General features: G+C 39.4%; 1 protein-coding gene across 6 annotated transcripts in view; it reads left to right on the forward strand.

The window, feature by feature from the left end:
• Positions 1 to 20,602, forward strand: part of HIBCH (3-hydroxyisobutyryl-CoA hydrolase) — a 157,298-nt gene that overhangs the window by 9,278 nt on the left and 127,418 nt on the right. Inside the window, exons 1-2 of one of the 6 annotated variants that reach the window (XM_032292638.1) lie at positions 15,170 to 15,259; positions 19,599 to 20,143. The exons of 4 other annotated variants lie outside the window; for them this stretch is intronic. Coding sequence is in view for 1 of the 2 variants with exons in the window: in XM_032292637.1 (XP_032148528.1) it covers positions 15,225 to 15,259 (35 nt within the window). In the remaining variant the exon portion in view is untranslated. Of the gene's footprint in view, positions 1 to 14,950; positions 15,260 to 19,598; positions 20,144 to 20,602 lie in introns of those variants that run through there. One more of the 6 variants, XM_032292637.1, reaches the window with a different exon arrangement.

Consider the following 20,602-nt stretch of genomic DNA (forward strand, 5'->3'; position numbering starts at 1 on the left):
AAAAGCAAACGACAAATTTCTAGTATAAGTCATAGCAGATATACTTATAGTCATGAAGGCATGAGAATATAGGCATCTCTCTAAAAGCTTTTGTTGGGCCTTGAGTTTTCATCTTTATTTTATCATTCTCCGTATACGCACACACACGTATACATACACACATGCTCCATCTATGTCAAACTTCATAAAATGGAAATTATTTTTTTTCACTTACCTTTCCATAGAAGTATTGTTTACTAAATTCCCAGATATTAAATATAGTAAATGCAAAATTCTTGAAGTTTATGGATCCTTAGGATTTGAATTCCCTCATTTCAAGGGAATTAAAGGCTGAAATTGAAGAGTAAAAAATTCAGGGAAGGATTATTGGACTGCTTTTCCCAGTGCTCCCTCTGGACATTCCTTCATAAACTGCCAAAGGCAACTTCTGCTGATTAGATGTCCAGTTCTCTGCTGTTTGGTACAAAGGTTATCCTCTGGAGCAAGCATATTATCAATGACTCATTTCCTCCCATTCTTAAACTTCTGTGGATATTTTCTTGTTTGCTTTATTTTTCCACAGTCCACTCTAAAATCAATGTATTCTTGGATCCTCGCTGATACATTTTAGTTTGTAAAATCATTTGATTTTATACTTTGCTACGTTGAGTATTTACATCCTGATTACTTGCTCCGTTTTGTGTATTTTGCTTTGGAATAAGCTTGCCTAGTTTTATTTTTGGAACTGTAAACATTTTGGCAGTCTATCTTTTGATATTTTGTGGCAAGTATGAGTTTGTAATTAATTTCATAGGGAATAGTGCATTTAAAAATTATTTAATTTCTTAAGCATTAAAAATTGAGCTTTAAGGACCTTCTTTAAAATATACAATAAACAGAATCAAATTCTTTCCCTAAACCACACCCATTCTATCTCCTCCACACCTCATATTACCAAATCATTCTGGTGAAAACTTAGGCCAACAAGAAACTGGAAAGGCAAGAGGAGACAAGAAGTAGATTTCTCATATGCTGATTATAGTGTCTTATTAATTGTTAAATAATTTCTGTCTGTGATATAAGGTGTGTCATTTAGGTGATACTGCAGAGGCATTTAAAATATATTTGGGAACATGGGCTTGTACTTTTACTCCTAACCCCACCTCACAACTTAAAAACAATTTTAACTTTCAAATCGCTTCATACATATTGAATATTTGATCCCAAATGCTTTTTACAAGTCTTGTAATAGAATGTGCCAACAGGGAAATGTTTGCTTATTGTGATTAAGCTAGAGTTTGCACAGATGAACTGTTATAAACTGAAATAGAACACTGGAAAATCAGAAAAAACACACGCTTGCCTTATGTTATTTTTGAACTTAGTTCACATAGTTTCTTTCTTCATAACGTTTCCCCTACTCCCCCATCATACACAGTTTTTCCTTATTTTACTCTTTCCACAAGGTCATGAAGAAAGGTTAAATACAGTTGTTCCTTCATATCCACAGGGTACTTGCTTCCGGGATCTCCAATACTCCTCCCACCATGGATACCAAAATCTGAGCATACTCAAGCCCAGCAGCTGGCCGAGCAGAACCCATGTCTACAAAAACTCTGCCCTCCTTACAGGCGTGTTTCACATCCCACAAATATTGTATTTTTGATCTGTGTTTGTTTGCAAAAACTCCACTTGTGAGTGGACCGACGCAGTACAAATCCACGTTCAAGGGTCAACCATATATTACTTGACATATATGGTTAAATTTTATCTTGGAAATAGCAACAAATGCAGTTATTAGTTACTTCTCTGAGGATCAAGGAGTTAAGTGGAAGTTGGAGACCACTGCTTGATACCAAGATAAGGAAACGGAAGCTTGTCACCACTTACTTCACTGCGTCTCTGGTCTCCCATTCTCCATCCGTTTAGATAATCTTACCTATGGATAAGTACAGAGTTTTTTACTTCAACATACTCCAGAGTCTAGGAGATCGGTGTATAGCAGCAACTGTTTCTAATTTGTTTTCATTGTTGAAGTCAAAACGTAAAACTTGGGGGAAAAAAAGCTTTGTTGTCACCACTTATCATAAATCTTCCATCAGCTGCAAATTATTTCCTACCTCATCGACTTTGAATCTTAAAAACACATATCAAACTTTGCTGTCTTGCCTTCCACACTCTTTGTGCTCTGAGTTTCTTGCTTCTAAATGTAGGCAGAAATTATACAAATTTAATTTTACCACTAGTATTGTGGAATGAATCATTTTTCTTTTTTAATTTAGGAGTTTGAGGCAAGAGTTTCAAAGGAGGGTTTCTGAACCTAGTAGCTGAATATCAGAAAACAGAATATCAATATTTACTCTTATTTTTTTCCTTACCTCCTTCTTTATCTGCTATAGGAAAAGAGAATGTAGTATTTAGAACAGTAGAAAGCCTCAGACACTGAAATCCCAGCACAATATAAATGGGGACTCAGTTGTTTTCCCATGAGTGGGAAAACAAACAATTTCAACACTCATTTGCTTTTATTTCCCCTCCCTGGAAGAAATATCAAATATTGAGGAACATAGGGTCATCAGAGGGAAGTATACACATACTGTAACATACTGTAAAATTTTTTTATGCCACTTACAAATTATTATTGCTATGTATACATACAAATAATTATAGGGAAATCCAGTGGAGCTTAATGGCCATAATTATTATAGAAGAACTTCTTGATTATACTTCCCTGGGACTTGCTAACATCATAAAATTGGGTTGTTTTTTTCCCCTTTAAAAAGTTTATTTACTTACTTTAGATTCAGGGGTACACGTGCAGATATGTTACGTGGATATATTATATAACGGTGAGGTTTGGGCCTCTAGCATACCTGTCACCCAAATAATGAACATGGTACCTAATAGATAAATTTTTTTAGCCCTCATGCCCATATCAACCTCCCCCTTTTTAGAGTCCCCAGTGTCTATTATTTTCATCTTTATGTGCATGTATATTCACGGCGTAGTTCCCACCTATAAGTGAGAACATATGGTATTTGATTTTCTGTTTCTGAATCATTTCACTTAGGATAATGGCCTCCAGCTCCATCCATGTTGCTGCAAAGGACATTATTTTAGTCTTTTTAATGGCTACATAGTATTCCATGGTGTATATATACCACATTGATAAAAAATCCATTCATCCATTGATGGACACTTAGGTTGATTCCATGACTTACAATTGTGAATAGTGCCGTGATAAACATACAAGTGCAGATGGCTTTTTGGTATAATGATTTCTTTCCCTTTAAGTAGATGCCCAGTAGTGGAATGGCTGAGTTGAATGGTAGTTCTACTTTTAGTTCCTTGAGAAATCACCATACTGTTTTCCATAGATGTTGTGCTAATTTACATTCCCACTAATGGTGTATAAGGGTTTCCTTTTCTCCACATCCATGCTATCATCTGTTGTTTTATAATTTTTTAATAATAGCTATTCTTACTGGTGTAAGGTGATATCTCATTGTAGTTTTAATTTGCATAGCTCTGAAAATTGGTAATGTTGAGTATTTTTCATATGTTTGTTGGCCTCTTGCTTGTCTTCTTTTGAGAGATGTCTGTTTGTGTCCTTTACCAACCACCTTTGTTTGTTTGTTTGTTTGTTTTGGTTAAGAGATGGCCCTGCTATGTCACCCAGGCTGGAGTGCAGTGGTATGATCATAGCTCACTGTAGCCCCAAACTCCTGATTTGCCAACTTTTTAATGGGATTTTTGATTTTCTTCTTGTTGATTTGTTTGAGTTCCTTGTAGATTCTGGATACTAGTGCTTTGTCAGAGGCATAATTTGCAAATATCTTTTACAAGAGACTGAAAAGGCAAGGGGAGACAAGAAACAGATCTCTCATATGATGATTATACTGTCTTTTAATTTGTTAAACAATGTGCTTCTGCAATATAAGGTACCTCATTTTTAGGTAATACTGCAGGTTGTCAGTTTGTCCTGCTGATTATTTCTTTTACTGTGCAGAAGTTTTGAGTTTAAGTTTCATTTGTATTTTTTTATTTTCGTTGCATTTGCTTTTGGGGTGTTATACATTCTTTGCCTACGTCAATGTTCAAAAGAATTTTTCTTAGGTTTTCTACTGGGACTTTTATAGTTTCAGGTCTTACATTTAGGTCTTTAATCCAGCTTGAGTTAAGTTTCATATATGGTGAGAGATAGGATCCAGTTTCATTCTTCTGCATATGACTAGATAATTTTCCTAGCACCATTTATTGAATAGGGTGTCCTTTCCCCATGGTTTATTTTTGTCGACTTTGTCAAAGATCAGTTGGTTGTAGGTTATGTGACTTTATTTCTGGGTTATCTATTCTGTTCCATTAATTTGTCTTTTTTTGCACTAGTACCATGCTGTTTTAGTTACGATAGCCTTGTAGTATAATTTGAAGTCATGTAATGCCATGCCTTTGATTTGTTTTTCTTGCTTAGGATTGTTTTGGTTATTTGGGCTCTTTTTTGGTTTCATGTCAACTTTAGGATGGTTATTTTCTAATCCTATGAAGAATGGCATTGGTAATTTGATAGGTATTGTGTTGAATCTGAAGGTTGCTTTGCTCAGGCAATTTTAACAACATTGAGTCTTTCAATCCATCAGCATGGGATGTTTTTTCCTCTGTTTGCGTTATGCTTAATTTTTATCATCAGTGTTTTGTAGTTTTCCTTGTAGAGATTTTTCACCTCATTAGTTAAATATATTCCAGTATTCTATATATATTTTTTTGCTATTATAAATGGGATTTGGTACTTGCTTTGTTTCTCAGCTTGAAAATATTTGGTGTATAAAAATGCTACTACTTTTTGTACATTGATTTTGTATACTAAAACTTTACTGAGGTTGTTGATCAAGTCTATGAGTCTTTTTGGAGGAGTCTTTAGAATTGCCTAGGTATAAGATTATGTCATCAATGAAAAGAGGTAATTTGTTTGGATGCCCTTTATTTTTTTCTCTTGCCTGATGGCTCTAGCTAGTAATTCCAGTTCATGTTGAATAGCAGTGGTGAGAATTCCTTGTCTTGTTCCAGCTCTCAGGGGGAATGCTTTCTACTTTTCCTCATTCAGTATGAGTTGGCCATGGGTTTGTCAAAATGGCTTTTATTATTTTGAGGTATCTAATTTGTTGAGAGTTTTTATCATAAAGGGATGTTGGTTTTTATCAAATGCTTTTTCTGCATCTGTTGAAATGACCAAATGGTTTTTGTTTTTAATTCTGTTGATGTGGTTAATCACATTTATTGATTTGAGAATGTTGAACCATCCTTGCATCCCTGAAATAAAGTCCACTTGATTATGATGAATTATCTTTTTTATGTGCTGTTCAGTTGGGTTTGCTAGTATTTTTGTTGAGGATTTTCAACATATGTTCAACATATACTACAGGGATATTGGCCTTTAGTTTTATTTTTTTAACGTGTTCTTGCCTGATTTTGGTATTGGGTGATACTAGTTCCATAGAACATCATAGAGTTTGTAAACTAACTTACTTGTAGGACAGATCATTTTATTCATTTACTCATTTGGGAATGTTTTAGTGCTAAATATAAATATTTATTGCTTAAGGGAGGTCCTCAAGACTGTATCTACATAAAATGAATATTTTTCAATAATAAAGATAATTTGACATTTTATGTTTGAAATACACAAATTATGTTAAATCTACAGATGGACATTGTACTATTTCCGTGCACAGAGCCTTGTGTTCTTGGAAAACACAGTACAAAGTCTTTATAATGTCAGTGTTGTGTTGTGAATGTGTTATGTATGAATTTTTATTCTAATTATTAGAGACATAATTTGGTATGCCATTTCTCAAAGTTGAAAAATGTATTAAGACTTTCTTTTTTCTAAGAAATTTCATTTGGAGGGATTAGCTTATTTAAAAAATGGAAGCCTTTCAATCTTGTTTGATGTGGTATATTCACCACCTAGTGGCAACTCACTAGAAACCAAGTACATGTAGTAAAGACAAAACTTGTCCAAAGGTATTTTGGGAATTAGCCATAAGGAAAAATGTGGCAGATATGTGTAATGCTCCCTGATTTCCTTAAAAATCACTTTTATTTTTGTCACAAAACAACTATCTGTTCTTAAGTGAAACAATAGGAAATGTAAATAATTATAGAGAAGAAGTGAGTCACTCATATTTCCACCACCACCCAAGGATAACCACTGTTAACATTTTGGGTGTGCATTTCTCTAGAATATTTCTGCACATATATTCACACATTTTTTGGTCTAACAGAACTATCTTTATTTAGATTTTTTTCCAATTTTATCAATACTCCTATCCTTATCAGCTGCCTTTTGAATCAATACTCTGACCATGGATATTGGTTGATGATCTGGGAAATAAGCCATAATTTCCTGCCAGGCCCACATAATGTTGGAACCCATGAACATTTCCAGTATGCAAATGGCTGATTAAACTCCATGGCCTCTTAATCCAAGTTGGCCCATTCACAGCTCAAAAAAATTACACCAGGCTAATCAGATTGCTCTGCTGAGTTCAGAAAATGAGAAACAGATTAATCAATTAGCAAGTGCGATAAAAACAAAATAGGAATGTTAAAAATAATTATTTAAAAGCAATATTATGAGATGATGTCGTGAGGTAGAGTTGGAATCAGGCAAGCCAAGGCAAATCAAAATCTCTTGCAAGTCAAGTTAGTACGAAGGTACAGAAAACATATAGGGAGATCAGTTTCCTCTGATCCACTGGCTATGCTTCAGAGTAATACTGATAGAAGTCAAATCTGATTATGTCATATTTCTGCTTAAATACCCTTAAGGAGGCTTCCTAGTCCCTATAGACCTGATCCCTCCCTACCTCTATTGTGCCACTGTCAGAATGCTGGAGTCACCTATTATGCTCCATCTGTGCAGAGTTTCTCTATCTAAAACAGCTACCTTTCCTGGGAAGCTTTCTCTGATTCCTACACTATAACATGTGGCCCTACTCTGTGCTTCCATGGCTCCATGTAACCCCCAGAGCCTAACACTAACACAGCACCTGGATCATAATAGCCCCTCCATGATTAGACAAAGCACCAAATAGAAGCAGACATTCCACAAGTTTGCATGAGGTTCCACACAGCCAACAAGAGAGGGAGATAGAGAAGAAAGGGCCCCAGATGTGGATCCTTTTCCAAAGATTTTCAGTTCCCAGTTTTGTCTATGTGATCCTTTTAATAATTCCATCATAATGCATGTGGTGAAGCCCTGTTCTTTGGGTTGCACAAAATGATTAGCACAAGCATACAAAAAGGCAAGAGTAATATTCAAAATGCTGAAGAGCTATGGTACACTGAAATGCCCTGGAGGCAAGTCTGTGTGTGTCAGCCTGCAGCAGGTAGTCTCAGCCCTGGGAAGAACAGCCTGATGGACACCATGCATAGGCCTTCTGGTATGCAAGCACTCTCACAAGGAATGCCATCTCTAAAAGGATCTGGGCTCACTATGAAGACATGTGATGGGGTCTAGTGTAGTCAGCTATGGCCAGTCACCTGGCAGGTGCCAGGTTGGTTTCTTCAGCAGTACCCTCTTGGGGATCCTTTGGGCCCAAGGAAATGAGTTGCCTGGCAGTGAGCAGTGGCTATTTACAATCACTTTAGAAGTATTTCAATGTCTTAACCATCACATAGCCATACTGATGCTTATTTGATGAATACTAGACTTGCAAAATGGCTCATTTAACTTGCTTTGGGTACCAAGCAAAAAGGAAGGGAGAGGATCCAGAGGATTTTATTACTTAACTGCAGGTATCCTCAAAACCTTGGGATCCATAAGGCTAGTCATTCATGCCCATAGTGCAAAGGAGGAAATGGTAAATTCCTTAAGTGTTACTGGGTCACAGCCCTCACAGTATCCCACACCACTCTTTTGAGATTGATAAATTGAAATGAACTGCTGTCTGGAGTCACTTAATCAAGTTCTATTTTCCCCAGTTCTTGTCTGTAGTAGTTGGGCAATGCCCTACCTCTTGGCCTTTAGTTGTTCGACCCAGGTCTCCTTGTTTGGGAAGACACCAGGACTTCTTGCAGGTTGTCTACATTCTGTGCATTCATGCATCTTGCAGTTGACCTTGGCCAAAGGGGTACGCTGAGACTACCTTGCTCACAGCCTTGGGGGGGGGTCCAATGAGCTCACTGCATGTCAGAGAACCTTACTTTGGCTTGGCAAGGAACACTGGCATGGAACACACCCTTCACTCAAAGGACCACTTTGTACATTTTTGGAAAAATCACAAATGCAAAGAAAAGGAAAACAAGCAGGTTTTAGCATATTTCCAAGAGGCATGAAAGGGGTAGAGGGTTTAGTCTTGAGGTTTCCTACTCACCCTATGAGTGAGGAGGCAAGGTGAGTCAACTAGGTCGCACAGCTGGTTAGAGTCTGGAAAAGGCAGGATCTCAGAGATCCTTCCAGAAGTGGGCTATTGGAACAATGGAAATAAGCATCTTGCTTTTCATTCCTGGCACTCACAGACATCCTTGATTGGTGGTAGAGCTTCAGGGAGAGGGGGATGAGACAGGGCTGGTGTGCTAAGGGGCCTCAGTGCAAAAAGAATGGCTTTTTGGCAGGTTCTCCAGAGCCTTCATTGATTGCCAATCATTGATTTCCAAGAAATTAAAGTAGTAGGGAATCACTTTTCCATCACTCAGCCCTTGTGTTGGCTCCTGGATAATCTTTCACATTACGGGTACTTACTTACATCAAGCAGTACTTGCGTTTTGACAAATAAATTTTACAACCTTATTTTTTCCACATGCATGCCAGTTTTATGCTGGTTAGCATATAACAAAGTTATTTGTATACAAAATTTCCTTCATATAATTAGTATATCAAATTTGTAAGGCCTCTTACCATGTCCCAGCAGTAGGATTTTGAAAGATTCAGACAAAATAAGATACAGTTCCTGTCCTCAAGGAATGTACAATTTGTTTGAGAGAGGAAATTAGCATTCAATTATGACAACAAATTATGTAAGAAGTAAATGATAAGCCAGGTGCAGTGTGTGGGCCTGTAGTACCAGCCACTGGGAAGGCTGAAGTGGAAGGATCACTTGAGCTCAGGAATTGGAGTCCAGCATGGGCAACATAGTAAGACTTCATCTCAAGAGAGACGGGGGGGGGGGGGAGAGAGAGAGAGAGAGAGAGAGGGAGAGAGAGAGGTAATGAAGAATGAATTAGAAATGTAATTGAAATTCAGATAGGAGAGCGCAGTAGAGGTTACAGTAAAGTACTACTAGAGAGAGATAAGACTTGAGCCTTTAGGCTGAATAAATTTTAGAGGGGAATAAAAGAAGAATGGCTTTCCTGGTATAAGGAATTGCATGGGCTGAGGAGCAGTGGCAGAAAATCAACATTATATACTCAGAGACATCCAGGGGAGATGCATGTGACAGGAGTAAGAGCAGGTAAATGGTAAATAAAGTTGAATAGTTAAGGTGAAGCCTTGTTTCTGTTGCTTCAAAAGTCAGTCAGTTTGAAGGGAATGTTATAGACTACTGTTGTTTAATACAGATACAATGTGAGCCGCATATGTAATTAACTTTTTTTTTTTTTTTTTTTTTTTTTTTAGATGAAGTTTCACTCTTCTCACCCAGGCCGGAGTGCAATGTCACGATCTTGGCTCACTGCAACCTCCGCCTCCCAGGTTTAAGCAATTCTCCTGCCTCAGCCCTAGGAGGAACAGACTGTTGCTGGGACTACAGGTGTGCACCACCATGCCTGGTTAATTTTTGTATTTTTAGTAGAGACGGGGTTTCACCATGTTGGCCAGATTGGTCTCGCACTCCTGACCTCAGGTGATTCACCTACCTTGGCCTCCCAAAGTGCTGGGATTACAGTTATGAGTCACCATGCCTGACTGTAATTTAATATTTTCTAGTAGCCCCATTGAAAAAGTAAAAAGACACAGGGAAGCTTAATTTAAATAATATATTTTCTCTAACCCAATGCATCCGAAATACTGTTATTATAACATGTAATCAGTATAAAATTTTTACCACTGTTTTAGTTTTTAAATATAAATTTTAAAAAATTGAGTTCCCCAGTTATACCAGCCACGCTTTAAGTGCACAGTAGTCACCTGTGTCTAGTTTTGGACAAGATAGCTGTAGACAATTGTGAGATTATTTAGCAGCTTACTAATCCATCAAAAGTTGTATCTCAGGAAAATTTATTTTCAGTAAAATGCAGAATGAATTGAAGCATATGATGGTTGAGGGAGAAGAGAGAAGTTAAATCTGGGATGAGTTACAAGTGGGTACTAGAATGGTAGCAGTGGAGGTGTTGAGAGGATAGAACAAATCTGAGAAATCTTTCAAAGAAATAACTGGTATGACTTGATGACTGATGGGCAATGAGGAAAGAAAAAAAATCAAGTATGACAGCTACCTCCAAACAGCCGGAAAGGATCCTTGCATCTGAACATGCAAACTCATAAAATCTTCTATACTGTACTGGGGTTTCCCTCATGACCAATAAAATAAGCAGTAGTGATGGATATAAGGTATTGTGGCTTCTGTCTTGGTGGCTCTTTCTCTGGGCTCTCTCTCTCCAGGGGAAGCCAGTTGCTACACTGTGAGAGCCCCATGGAGAGATCCATGTGAAAGCACCTGCAACCCACCAACAACCATATGAGTTTGGAAGCTGAGCATGCAGATGACTGCAATCCCAGCTAACGCTTTGCAGCCTCATAAGCTACCTTGAGCCAGAACCACCCAGCTAAGTCTCTCCCTGATTCCTGACCCTTGCAATCTCTGAGAGACAATAAATGTTGGTTTCTTTAAGCTGCTAAATTGTACGGGTAATTTGTAACAGAGATAGATAATTGAACAATAATAAAAAAGACAAAATCAAACACGAATAGAAAGATAACCCAATTTAAAAATGGGCAAGAAAATTAAAAGAAGATAATAAGCATATGAAAAAGTGCTCAACATCATTAGACATCAGGAAAATTAAAATCAAAACCACAAGGAGATAACACTACATACACGCCAGCATGACTAAAATGAAAAAGACTGGCAACACAAAATGTGGCTGAGGATATGAAGCAACCAGAATTCTTTATTTAAAAATTAAGATATAATTTATATGCCACAAAATTCACCCATATAAAATATATGATTCAGTCAACCATCACCACTATCCATTTTACAATATTTTCATTTTAGTGTAGCCCAATCATCACCACTATTTGCTTTAGAATATTTTCATTACTCCATCAGAAAACCCTGTACCACTTAGCTGTCACTCTCCAACTCTCCTACCTCCTTTCAAACCTTAGGCAATCTCTAGTCTACTTTCTATCTGTACACATTTGCTTATTTTAGACACTCATGCAAATGGTATTATATAATATGTGGCCTATTGTGACTGGCTTCTTTCATTTAGCACAGTGTTTTCCATGTTTGCTCATGTTGTATCATGATGTATCAGTACTTCATTTCTGTTTCCTGCCAAATAATACTTCATTGTATAGATATGTAACTTTTGTTTTTACCTACTTATCAGTTGATGGACATTTGGGTTATTTCTACTTTTTGGCAATTATGAATAATGCTGCCATAAACATTATGTACAAGTTTTTGTGAGGACTATGTTTTCATGTATTTTGGATATTATACCTAGGTATGGAATTGTTGGGTCATATGGTCACTCTGTTTAACCATTTGTGGAACTGTCAGACGTTTTTCCAAGGTAGCTGCACCATCGTATATTCCCATCAGTGGTGTCTGAGGATTCCAAATTCTCCTCACTAACACTTGCTTTTTAAAAAAAAATTATAGTAGGTGTGAAGTCATTGTGGTTTTGGTGTGCATTTCCCGGCTGGCTAGTAATGTTGAGCATCTTTTCATATGATGATGGATCATTCATATGTCTTTTTTGGAGAGCTGTATAGTATATTCAAATTTGTTATCCATTTAAAAATTGTGTTATTTAAATGGTGATAGTTCTTTATATATTCTAGCTTTTTATCAAATATGTCATTTGTAAACATTTTTCCCAATTCTGTGGATTGTCTGCCACCAGAATTCTTGTCCAGAATGATACAAACACTTGAAAAGAGTCTGGTTGTTTCATATAAAACCAAACATTGACCTACTCTATAAACAAGACATTCTATGTATAGATATTTACCCAAGAGAAAAGGAAAAATATGTCTGCAAAAGATTTACACAAGAATGTTTACAGCAGCTTTATCCATAGTAGCCCCAACTGGCAACAGTCCAGGAATCTTTCAAGAGGAGCATGGATCAATAAACTGTGGTGTATTCATATAATAAAGTACTAATAATAAAACAGAGCAAACAACTGATACACACGATATGGACATTTTGCTAAGTGAAAAACACCATACCCAAAAAGTGCACACTGTATGATTCCATTTTATATGAATTTTTAGAAAATGCAAAAGTAATCGAGAAAAAAATCAGACTGGGTGCAGTGTCTAACACCTGTAATCTCAGTGCTTTGGGAGGTCAAGGTGGGCAGATCTCTTGAGCCCAGGTGTTGGGAGGCCAGCCTGGGTAACATGGCAAGACCCTATCTCTCCGAAAAAAATACAAAAATTAGCTGGGTGTGGTGGCATGTGCCTGAAGTCCCATCTGGTCATGACGCTGAGGGGGGAGGATTGCTTGAGCCCAGGGAGTTTGAAGCTGCAGTCAGCTGTGATTGTGGCACTGTACTCTAGCCTGGGTGATAGAGTGAGACCCAGCCACAAAACAAACAACAATGGTTTTCAAAATAGAACAGTGGTTACCTCTGGGGTGGGGAAAACAGTGATAGGCAGAGAATGACTGGAAAATCGTGAGAGGAAGCTTTCTGGGGTGATGACAATCGTTTATATCTCAGGAGTTTTGGTTGCACAAGTGTATACATTTGTCAAACTCTGAATGTACACTTAAGATTTGAGCATTTCACAGAATATAAATTTTGTCTCACAAGGAAAAATATGTAAACAAATATTTAACTCTAGATAATAAGACACATGCCATATTTTGGGAGAAGTAAAACAATGCCTGTAACTAACTTTGAAATGCATAAAAAAATAAGATATTTGGGATAAGGAATAAAGCAAGATAAAATGTAAATCTAGGTGGAATCTGTGTGGTGAGCACACAGGTGTTTACTTTAAATTTTTATAACTTTGCTATATGTTTGAAAAATCTTCAAAATAGAATGTTAAGATAATTTTTTTTTTAAAGGACTATGGTTTCTAGAGCTGGAAGCCAGAAGATCGATAGCATCATTGGAAGAAATAGACAATTTAGGAATAGGAAGGACAGTTTGGTGGAAGGTGTGGCACAACTGACAGATCTTGAATACCTAAAAGGTCCTAAGTAATTTATGCCCATATTTCCATCTGGGTTTTTTTTATTTTATTTTATTTTTTAGATGGAGTCTTGCTCTGTTGCCAGGCTGGAGTTCAGTGGTGATGTGATCTCGGCTCACTGCAGCCTCCACCTCCCTGGTTCAAGCTATTCTCCTGCCTCAGCCTCCTGACTAGCTGGAATTACAGGCACATGCCACCATGCCCAGCTAATTTTTGTGCTTTTAGTAGAGACGGGGTTTCACTATGTTGGCCAGGATGGTCTGGATCTCTTGACCTCATGATCTGCCCACCTCGGTCTCCTCAAGTGCTGGGATTACAGGCGTGAGCCACCATGCCCAGACTTTCCATCTGTATTTTAATGGATCTTCACAAACACCTCTAGTCTTTAGTCATCAGCACACCCATTTTTAGATGAGAAAATGGAGATTCTGAGAAGCTATGTAATTTGCTCAAGGTCATTAAACTATTAGTGTGCTAGGGGTAGGACTGATTTTCATAATTTGCAGGCCTACTGTAAAATGAAAATTTGTGGTTCCTTATTCAAAAATTATTAATAGCACAGCATTAAAACAAGCACAGCGCCCTTCTAACGATGGGGCCTTGTGAGACTCAGGTTTCACACATGTGACGCTATGGTGACAAGGAAGATTTGAATCTCGGTCTGTCTGACAGGTAAGTCCATGCTTTTTCCAGTAAACCGTGCTAGGTCAGATGACTAGTTCCTTGCTCTGCGCAGTGAATGAAACAAGATGATGATGTCAGATGGTGATGTCCTGTAGGCCATTAAAAACCAAATTGCAGGTAAGGAGTTCCTTCGGTGATGTTTGTTGTCTGTCCTCTTCTCAGTGGGCATTTGGTTATTACATTTGACCTAGGTTAGCAGAGTAATTTTTGATCAAAGTCTCAACAGCGTATCTCTTTAAATATCATGGTACCAAGAAAACATCTTTCATGTGTTCTCTTTGAAATTTGTCACCGGATTTCTTCTTTCTGATAAATGTGTCAATACTTTAGTGGCGATGAAATGTTTTCTGCTGGACATCTGGGTGGATCTGGAAGCAGAGGAACGCTTTCCTCAATTTAACAGGGGATCCTAGTGGTTGAGTTATATGTTGGTTTCATTTAAGAGTAAGCTACTTTCTGAATGTAATTATACTTTCACTGAATCAAACAGTAACTTTTACTTTAGTTGGGAAGACATATCTATTATCTCTTAATTAGACAACTCTTGTCTGTCTTTGAGGAAGAGTGGGGGACTTATAACTTTTCCCAAGAAAACTGAAAATGTTTCAACCCTAATGTTAAAGGAGTTCTGCTATATTGGGTTAGGAATAAATAAGCTACACCGATGTCCTTTATCAAGCGTAATTCCTCTACTTGATTCTCAAAGAATACTAAGTTTACATTTTTTAGTTAAAAATTACTAAAATTCCAGAAAAGTCTTTCACATCAGTCCCTGCTGGTCAAACTGGCAGGTCAAGCCTAGACAACAGATTGGGCTTTGGGCTAAGACAGCCTCTGGAGGGCAATCTCCTTCCCTGCGAATCCGCCCTGGTCCGCTCTCTTCTCCGTCTCCCCGCCCCGCCTCAGCTCGCTCTCCGCCTTCTCCCAGGCCCAGTCTCGGCTCTCAGGCCACGCCCCGGTCCCAATCTCCCTTTCCGCCCTCAACTATTTCCTCCCGGCGTCGTTCTTGCCCCGCCCCTCAGCGTCGCGTAGCGGAAAAGGCCGCTGCAGGCCGCTCTGGCCTCCTGGAGGACTTGCCACCTGTGCGCGGCGGCGCAGGCCGGCGGTGGGCGGGGCTCACGTGAGGCGGTGGAAGTGTTCTGGTGATTCTCGCTTTGCTGCTTTAGCTCCGGAGTGTTTGGCGATGGGGCAGCTGGAGGTGTGGAGATTCGTGTCAAGGTGAGTGAGCGAGCGTGCTGCCAAGGGCAGGCTCTTCAGCGGCTTTCGCCCAAGAGGGAAAAGGGCCGGGGGTGGAGACGGCTGGCTTCGAAGTTTCGAGTCGCGCTCGGAGGCGCAGCTGTGAGACCCCAGGCTTGGCCAGCCCCAAGCCCCAGCCCGCCTCCCTGTCTCTTCTTTCTCCCTCTAGCATCTTCTTTGCAGCAACATCCTCGTTTTCTGCCTCTGGCTCTCAATTCAGCCTTGTCCCCACACGACTGTCATTCTTTTGGCTTCAATTTCTTTCCTTTCTTCAAAGTTGGGTGCACTTTGGGGACACGGAGGGATTCAGCTTAGAGGAATTGTGCTGCATGTTTTGTGGAACCAATACACACAGGTGCTTTGCCACTTGCTGCAAGTGATTTTATTGAGCTTTCAATAAAGCTCAATGCGGTGTGATTTTATTCAGCTTTCTTGCATGATTTTATTCAGCTTTATTGTTGTGATTTTATTCAGCTTTCTTGCATGGCTCCAGCGTCAATACAGGCGTCTGGAACTTTCAGGCTCGTGTTGCCGATATTTAACGTGGCATGGGGGAACATGTTTGCAAAAGTTGTTTAACTTTTCGAAAGTACCCCTGACTGCGCCTTGAGCTCAGCCTAGGAAATCTGGTAGCCATCATCTGTAGGAAGTTAGGTCTCATTGAATCTTGAGTAGCCCACTGCCTGGCCATGCTGTCATTTCAGGTAGCAGCTGCGTCCATTTGAAGGGAGAAACATCCTTATTTCCTTAAAGTAAGGACAACTTAAATTACTGGGTTCTTTAAGCCTTAAAATTTGCCTTCCGGGTTTTCCGCAAAGGAATGAAAGTGTTTCTTTGACTTAAGAAGAATAGTTTCAGTGGAAAGTGTTTAGGTGTATAACATTGTATCCACAGACCTGATTATCAGTAGATACTTTTTATACATTGAAGAGTTGCTTTTCTGCTCGTTTTTTCCAATACCTTAAAATTAGTTGTCGTGGCACCAGCTCATGGAGAGATTTAGTAAATACTAAGAAAATCAGTACACATAATCGTTGCTGCTGCTTTTTCAGTGTTGTCAGCAAATAGCAAATTGAGAAACAAACTGGAAAGACATGTTTGTTAAAGTTAACTGACTTGGAGAGGATCTGTCATTCCCACAGTTCAGCTTGGCTTTCTTCCACCCTATGTTCCAAGCTGGAGACTCTGGAGGTGGGTCAGGACTGTTTTGGGGCCTTTGATCTGAGATGCCTTTTCCAGACTCAGCCTTGGAGTGGGCATTATCCTAGAAAGCAGAGGCCAAGGTGGTCCAGTCCACAACAGCCTAACCCACAGGTATATAAGGGAAGTGTTTCTGAGAGAAAAAAGGGCCTTGGGCCATGGTTGACAGTGTTGGGCACCCACACTGGAGCTCTGGCCTCCCTCGGCTTCTCTAGTACTGGCCTACTTTCCTAATGCCACTTTCCACCACGTCTTCGCTTACCCCAGTGCAATTTAGCTCTTGGAGGTTTTTTTGGTTCCCAAATAAATCTCTTAGGATAACTCAAATTTTTGCCTAACCTGACTTGCCCTGAGTGGTAGTGCTAGTCCAACCTGCTGAATGTCTCAGTTGCACCTCATATATAAATTTGCACATAAGGGCTAGGCACAGGGGCTCACACCTGTAATCCCAGCACTTTGGGAGGCCAAGGCAGGCATATCATCTGAGGTCAGGAGTAAGACCAGGTTGGCCGACATGGTGAAACCCTGTCTCAACGATAAATACAAAAAAATTAGCTGGGTGTGGTGGCAGGTGCCTGTAATCCCAACTACTTGGGAGGCTGAGACAGGAGAATTGCTTGAACCTGGGAGGCGGAGGTTGCAGTGAGCCGAGATCACACCACTGCACTCTAGCCTGGGCGACAGAGCAAGACTCCATCTCAAAAAAAAAAAAAAAAAAAAAGGAAAAAATAAATTGCACAAAAGTATAATTCTCAGTCTCTCTCTCGGCACTATCATTCTTCATTCTTCTAGATTCTCAGAGTTATCTAAGTTCTCCCACACTCCCACACCTTACCTCTTCCTGCGGATTCAAGTTTCATCAATAGTCTCAAATTTATCACTTTTTCATCTTTGCAGTGTGAATTGTTTTTGTATGTGATTGCCAGGTTAATCTTGCTAAGGTTTACTTGAGTGCCTGCCATTCTTCTGCTCAGAAACTCAGAGGTGCCCTTCTGCTTATGCCATTAAATACAAATTTACCAGCCTGGATTTCACAGATTTGGCCCCAGTGAATTTGTGAATGAATGGTTACCTACAGTTCTGTTCTACTTGCTGAGAAGCACAGTTGTAGGCATTTCTATTATCCTATAGCCACCCTGGACTGCTTGGTGTTCCTGCTGTTCCTTATGTAAGGCCCTTGGAGTCTGAAAGGAGAGCAGATAGGAAGCAAATAGTGAAACGTAATTTTTAATTACCAATTCTGGTAAGTGTCTTAAGGAAAAAGCACAGTTATGAGAGCCAGGTTTAGATAGGGAGAGGGAGTCAGGAAGCCTCTTCAAAGAGGTTGCTCTTTGCTGGGTATGGTGGCTCATGCCTATAATTCTAGCACTTTGAGGAGCCAAGGTGGGAGTTTAAGACAATCCTGGGCAACATAATGATACTCTGTTTGTATAAAAAATAAGAAATAAAAAAGCTAGCTGGATATGGTGGCATATGCCTTTCCTTCCAGTGTGGAAGGCTGAGGTGGGAGGATTACCTGAGCCCAGGAATTCAAGTTTACAGTGAACTATGATTACACCACTGCTCTCCAGCCTGGGCAACAGATCGAAACCTAGTCTCTAGAAAAAATAAAAGGTTACTTTTTAGGTTGTTAATAGGCCTCATTGCCTTTTCCATCTGCTCTGTACTCTGCCGAAGTATATTGTTTTGGTTTTTGCTCTTTGACTGCCTCTATTCTCTTTTACTTCTAATTTATTTTATTTATTTATTTAAAGACGGAGTGTCGCACTGTTGCCTGCGCTGGAGTGCAGTGGCGTGATCTCAGCTCACTGCAACCTCCACCTCCTGAGTTCACATGATTCTCCTGCCTCAGCCACCCACCCGAGTAGCTGGGATTACAGGAGCACACCACCACACTTGGCTAGTGTGTGTGTGTGTGTGTGTGTGTGTGTGTGTGTGTGTGTGTATTTTTAGTTGAGGCAGGATTTCACTATGTTGGCCAGACTGGTCTTGAACTCCTGACTTCGTTATCTGTCCGCCTCAGCCTCCCAAAGTACTGGGAGCCACCTGGCCTCTTCTCTTTTACTTCTACGTAGTTGTTTCTTAGTTGATCAAAGGCTCAATCTTTTATGCTCTGTTAGGTTTTTTTTGGGTTAGGAATCACTAGCCTGAATGCAGAGGCTGAGAAGAAAGCACTGGCAGATGCTGGCTAGATGGCAGTGTGGGGGACTGGTGAGCTGGAGGGAGTGCTCTAGAGAGGAGGCAGCTTCTCAGCCCCAGGCATTGTTGCCCTTGTAGAATATAGACCCAGGGTTTCCATAACTACTGATTTTTCTGGAAAAACTGCATTTTTTAGGTGAAATCTCTTGATATTTAAATGTTAGCAGTTTTTTTCTTTTTTTCCTCCTTCTTTTTCATCTCTCCCATTCCATGCAGATAATGTTAGTAGCTTTAAAACACTGCTGGGCCAGGCATGGTAACTCAAGCCTGTAATCCCAGTACTTTGGGCGGCTGAAGGATCACAGCCCATGAATTCGAGACCAGGCTGGGCAACATAGACTGTCTCTCTATGAAAAAATTTAAAATTAGCCAGGTGCGGTGGTGTGTGCCTATAGTCCTAGCTGTTTGGAAGGCTTGAGCCCAGGAGATTGAGGCTGCAGTGAGCCTGTGATCACACCACTGCACTCCAGCCTGGGTGACAGGGCGAGACCCTTTCTCTAAAAATAAATAAATAGAATACAAAAATAAAACGCTGCTGACCAAACCACAGTTGCAGTTGGCAGGTGGCATCCTTCTGGCAATTAGTTTTCAACTGCAGCTTTCTCATTTATTCCTTACAGAGGCTGAGAGATTCCCGTCTCAATGATTTTACATGCATGTGGCATAAGACATACCTTTAGTCCTAACTATTCTTTCAAGCCGTAGTCTCTTTTCTCTGTTGAATATTTCTGCTTATGTCAGACAAACTGAAATTCAAAATCAAATTTATATTACATCCTGCAAACCAGCTAGCTTCTTTCCCTGTCTTTTTTATATTCTCCTAGTTGTCCTGGCTTGAAATCTTAAAGTTGTTTCTGTCATTCTTTTCCATTGAGTTTTTACTTCATAATCTTAATAATATCACTCCCCTCTGTTTCCACAGCTGCTGTTCTTCATCACCCCATGCCTAAATTATTGGCCTCCTGGACTTGATTTTCTGCTCTATTCACACCTTGCCTACTTCTGGGATAATTTCACTAAGCACTACTTTCATGATGTCTTCCTGCTTCAACAGTTTCATGTAGTTTGTTTAATTTCGTGAGGCCATGTTTGTTTTATTGGACACTTGGAAGAAGTTCCTGAGTCATAAAATTCTCATCTAAGACAGTTGTTTATTTAAACTTCATGCATCATAACCACCTGGAGGATTTGTTAAACACAGATTTCTGGGCTCCACCATTTCTTGTTCAGTAGATGTGGGGTGGGGCAGAGTTTCTAACAAGTTTTTAGGGGATGTTGATGGTCCTTGTCCAAGAACCATACTTTGAGAATGACTGTTCTAAAAAGCCAAGTTGACATCAGCTGAAGGAAATAAGCCTGATAAAAGTTAATTAAGAAATTAGAAGTAGCGGAGATGTGCATGCCCTCTTCCTTTCCACCAGATGGCAGTTTTGGAGCCAGTAGAAAGGAAAGATCATAAATTCAGAAGTACTTGGGGCGCTGAATTCTCAAATACATTTTGAGGTATAAAAGCTAATATCAAATTTTAAATGACAGATGAGTGTGAATTTGAATGAAAGCAGTATGATTATGTAGAATTTGGCAAGGAATTTGGTTGTATGTATGTACTTTTTGTAGTAATTGGTCCACAGATTTTTGTGACCTATAAATACTGTGCACGGTGGCTTTGTACTTGCGTTTGGTGGGTTTACATTAACTTTCTCTGAGTTAAATAAAATTATATTTTATGTATAAAACTGGGACTTGGAGCTAGGCCTGAGTTCTCTTTACTTGCAGTCAGTACTTAAACTGTTAGATAAGACTTGCCAGTCTGGCTACACCCTCTTTAACTTTGAAATGACATTTGGGTACTGGCCTCATCAAGGAATCCAAAGTCATTCTGGATCTAAAGAAATTAGCTCTTAAATTTTTCAATACTTAAAACTT

This window comes from Sapajus apella, unplaced genomic scaffold (assembly GCF_009761245.1).
Source record: "Sapajus apella isolate SASKATOON/1434 unplaced genomic scaffold, GSC_monkey_1.0 scaffold28, whole genome shotgun sequence".
NCBI lineage: Eukaryota > Metazoa > Chordata > Mammalia > Primates > Cebidae > Sapajus > Sapajus apella.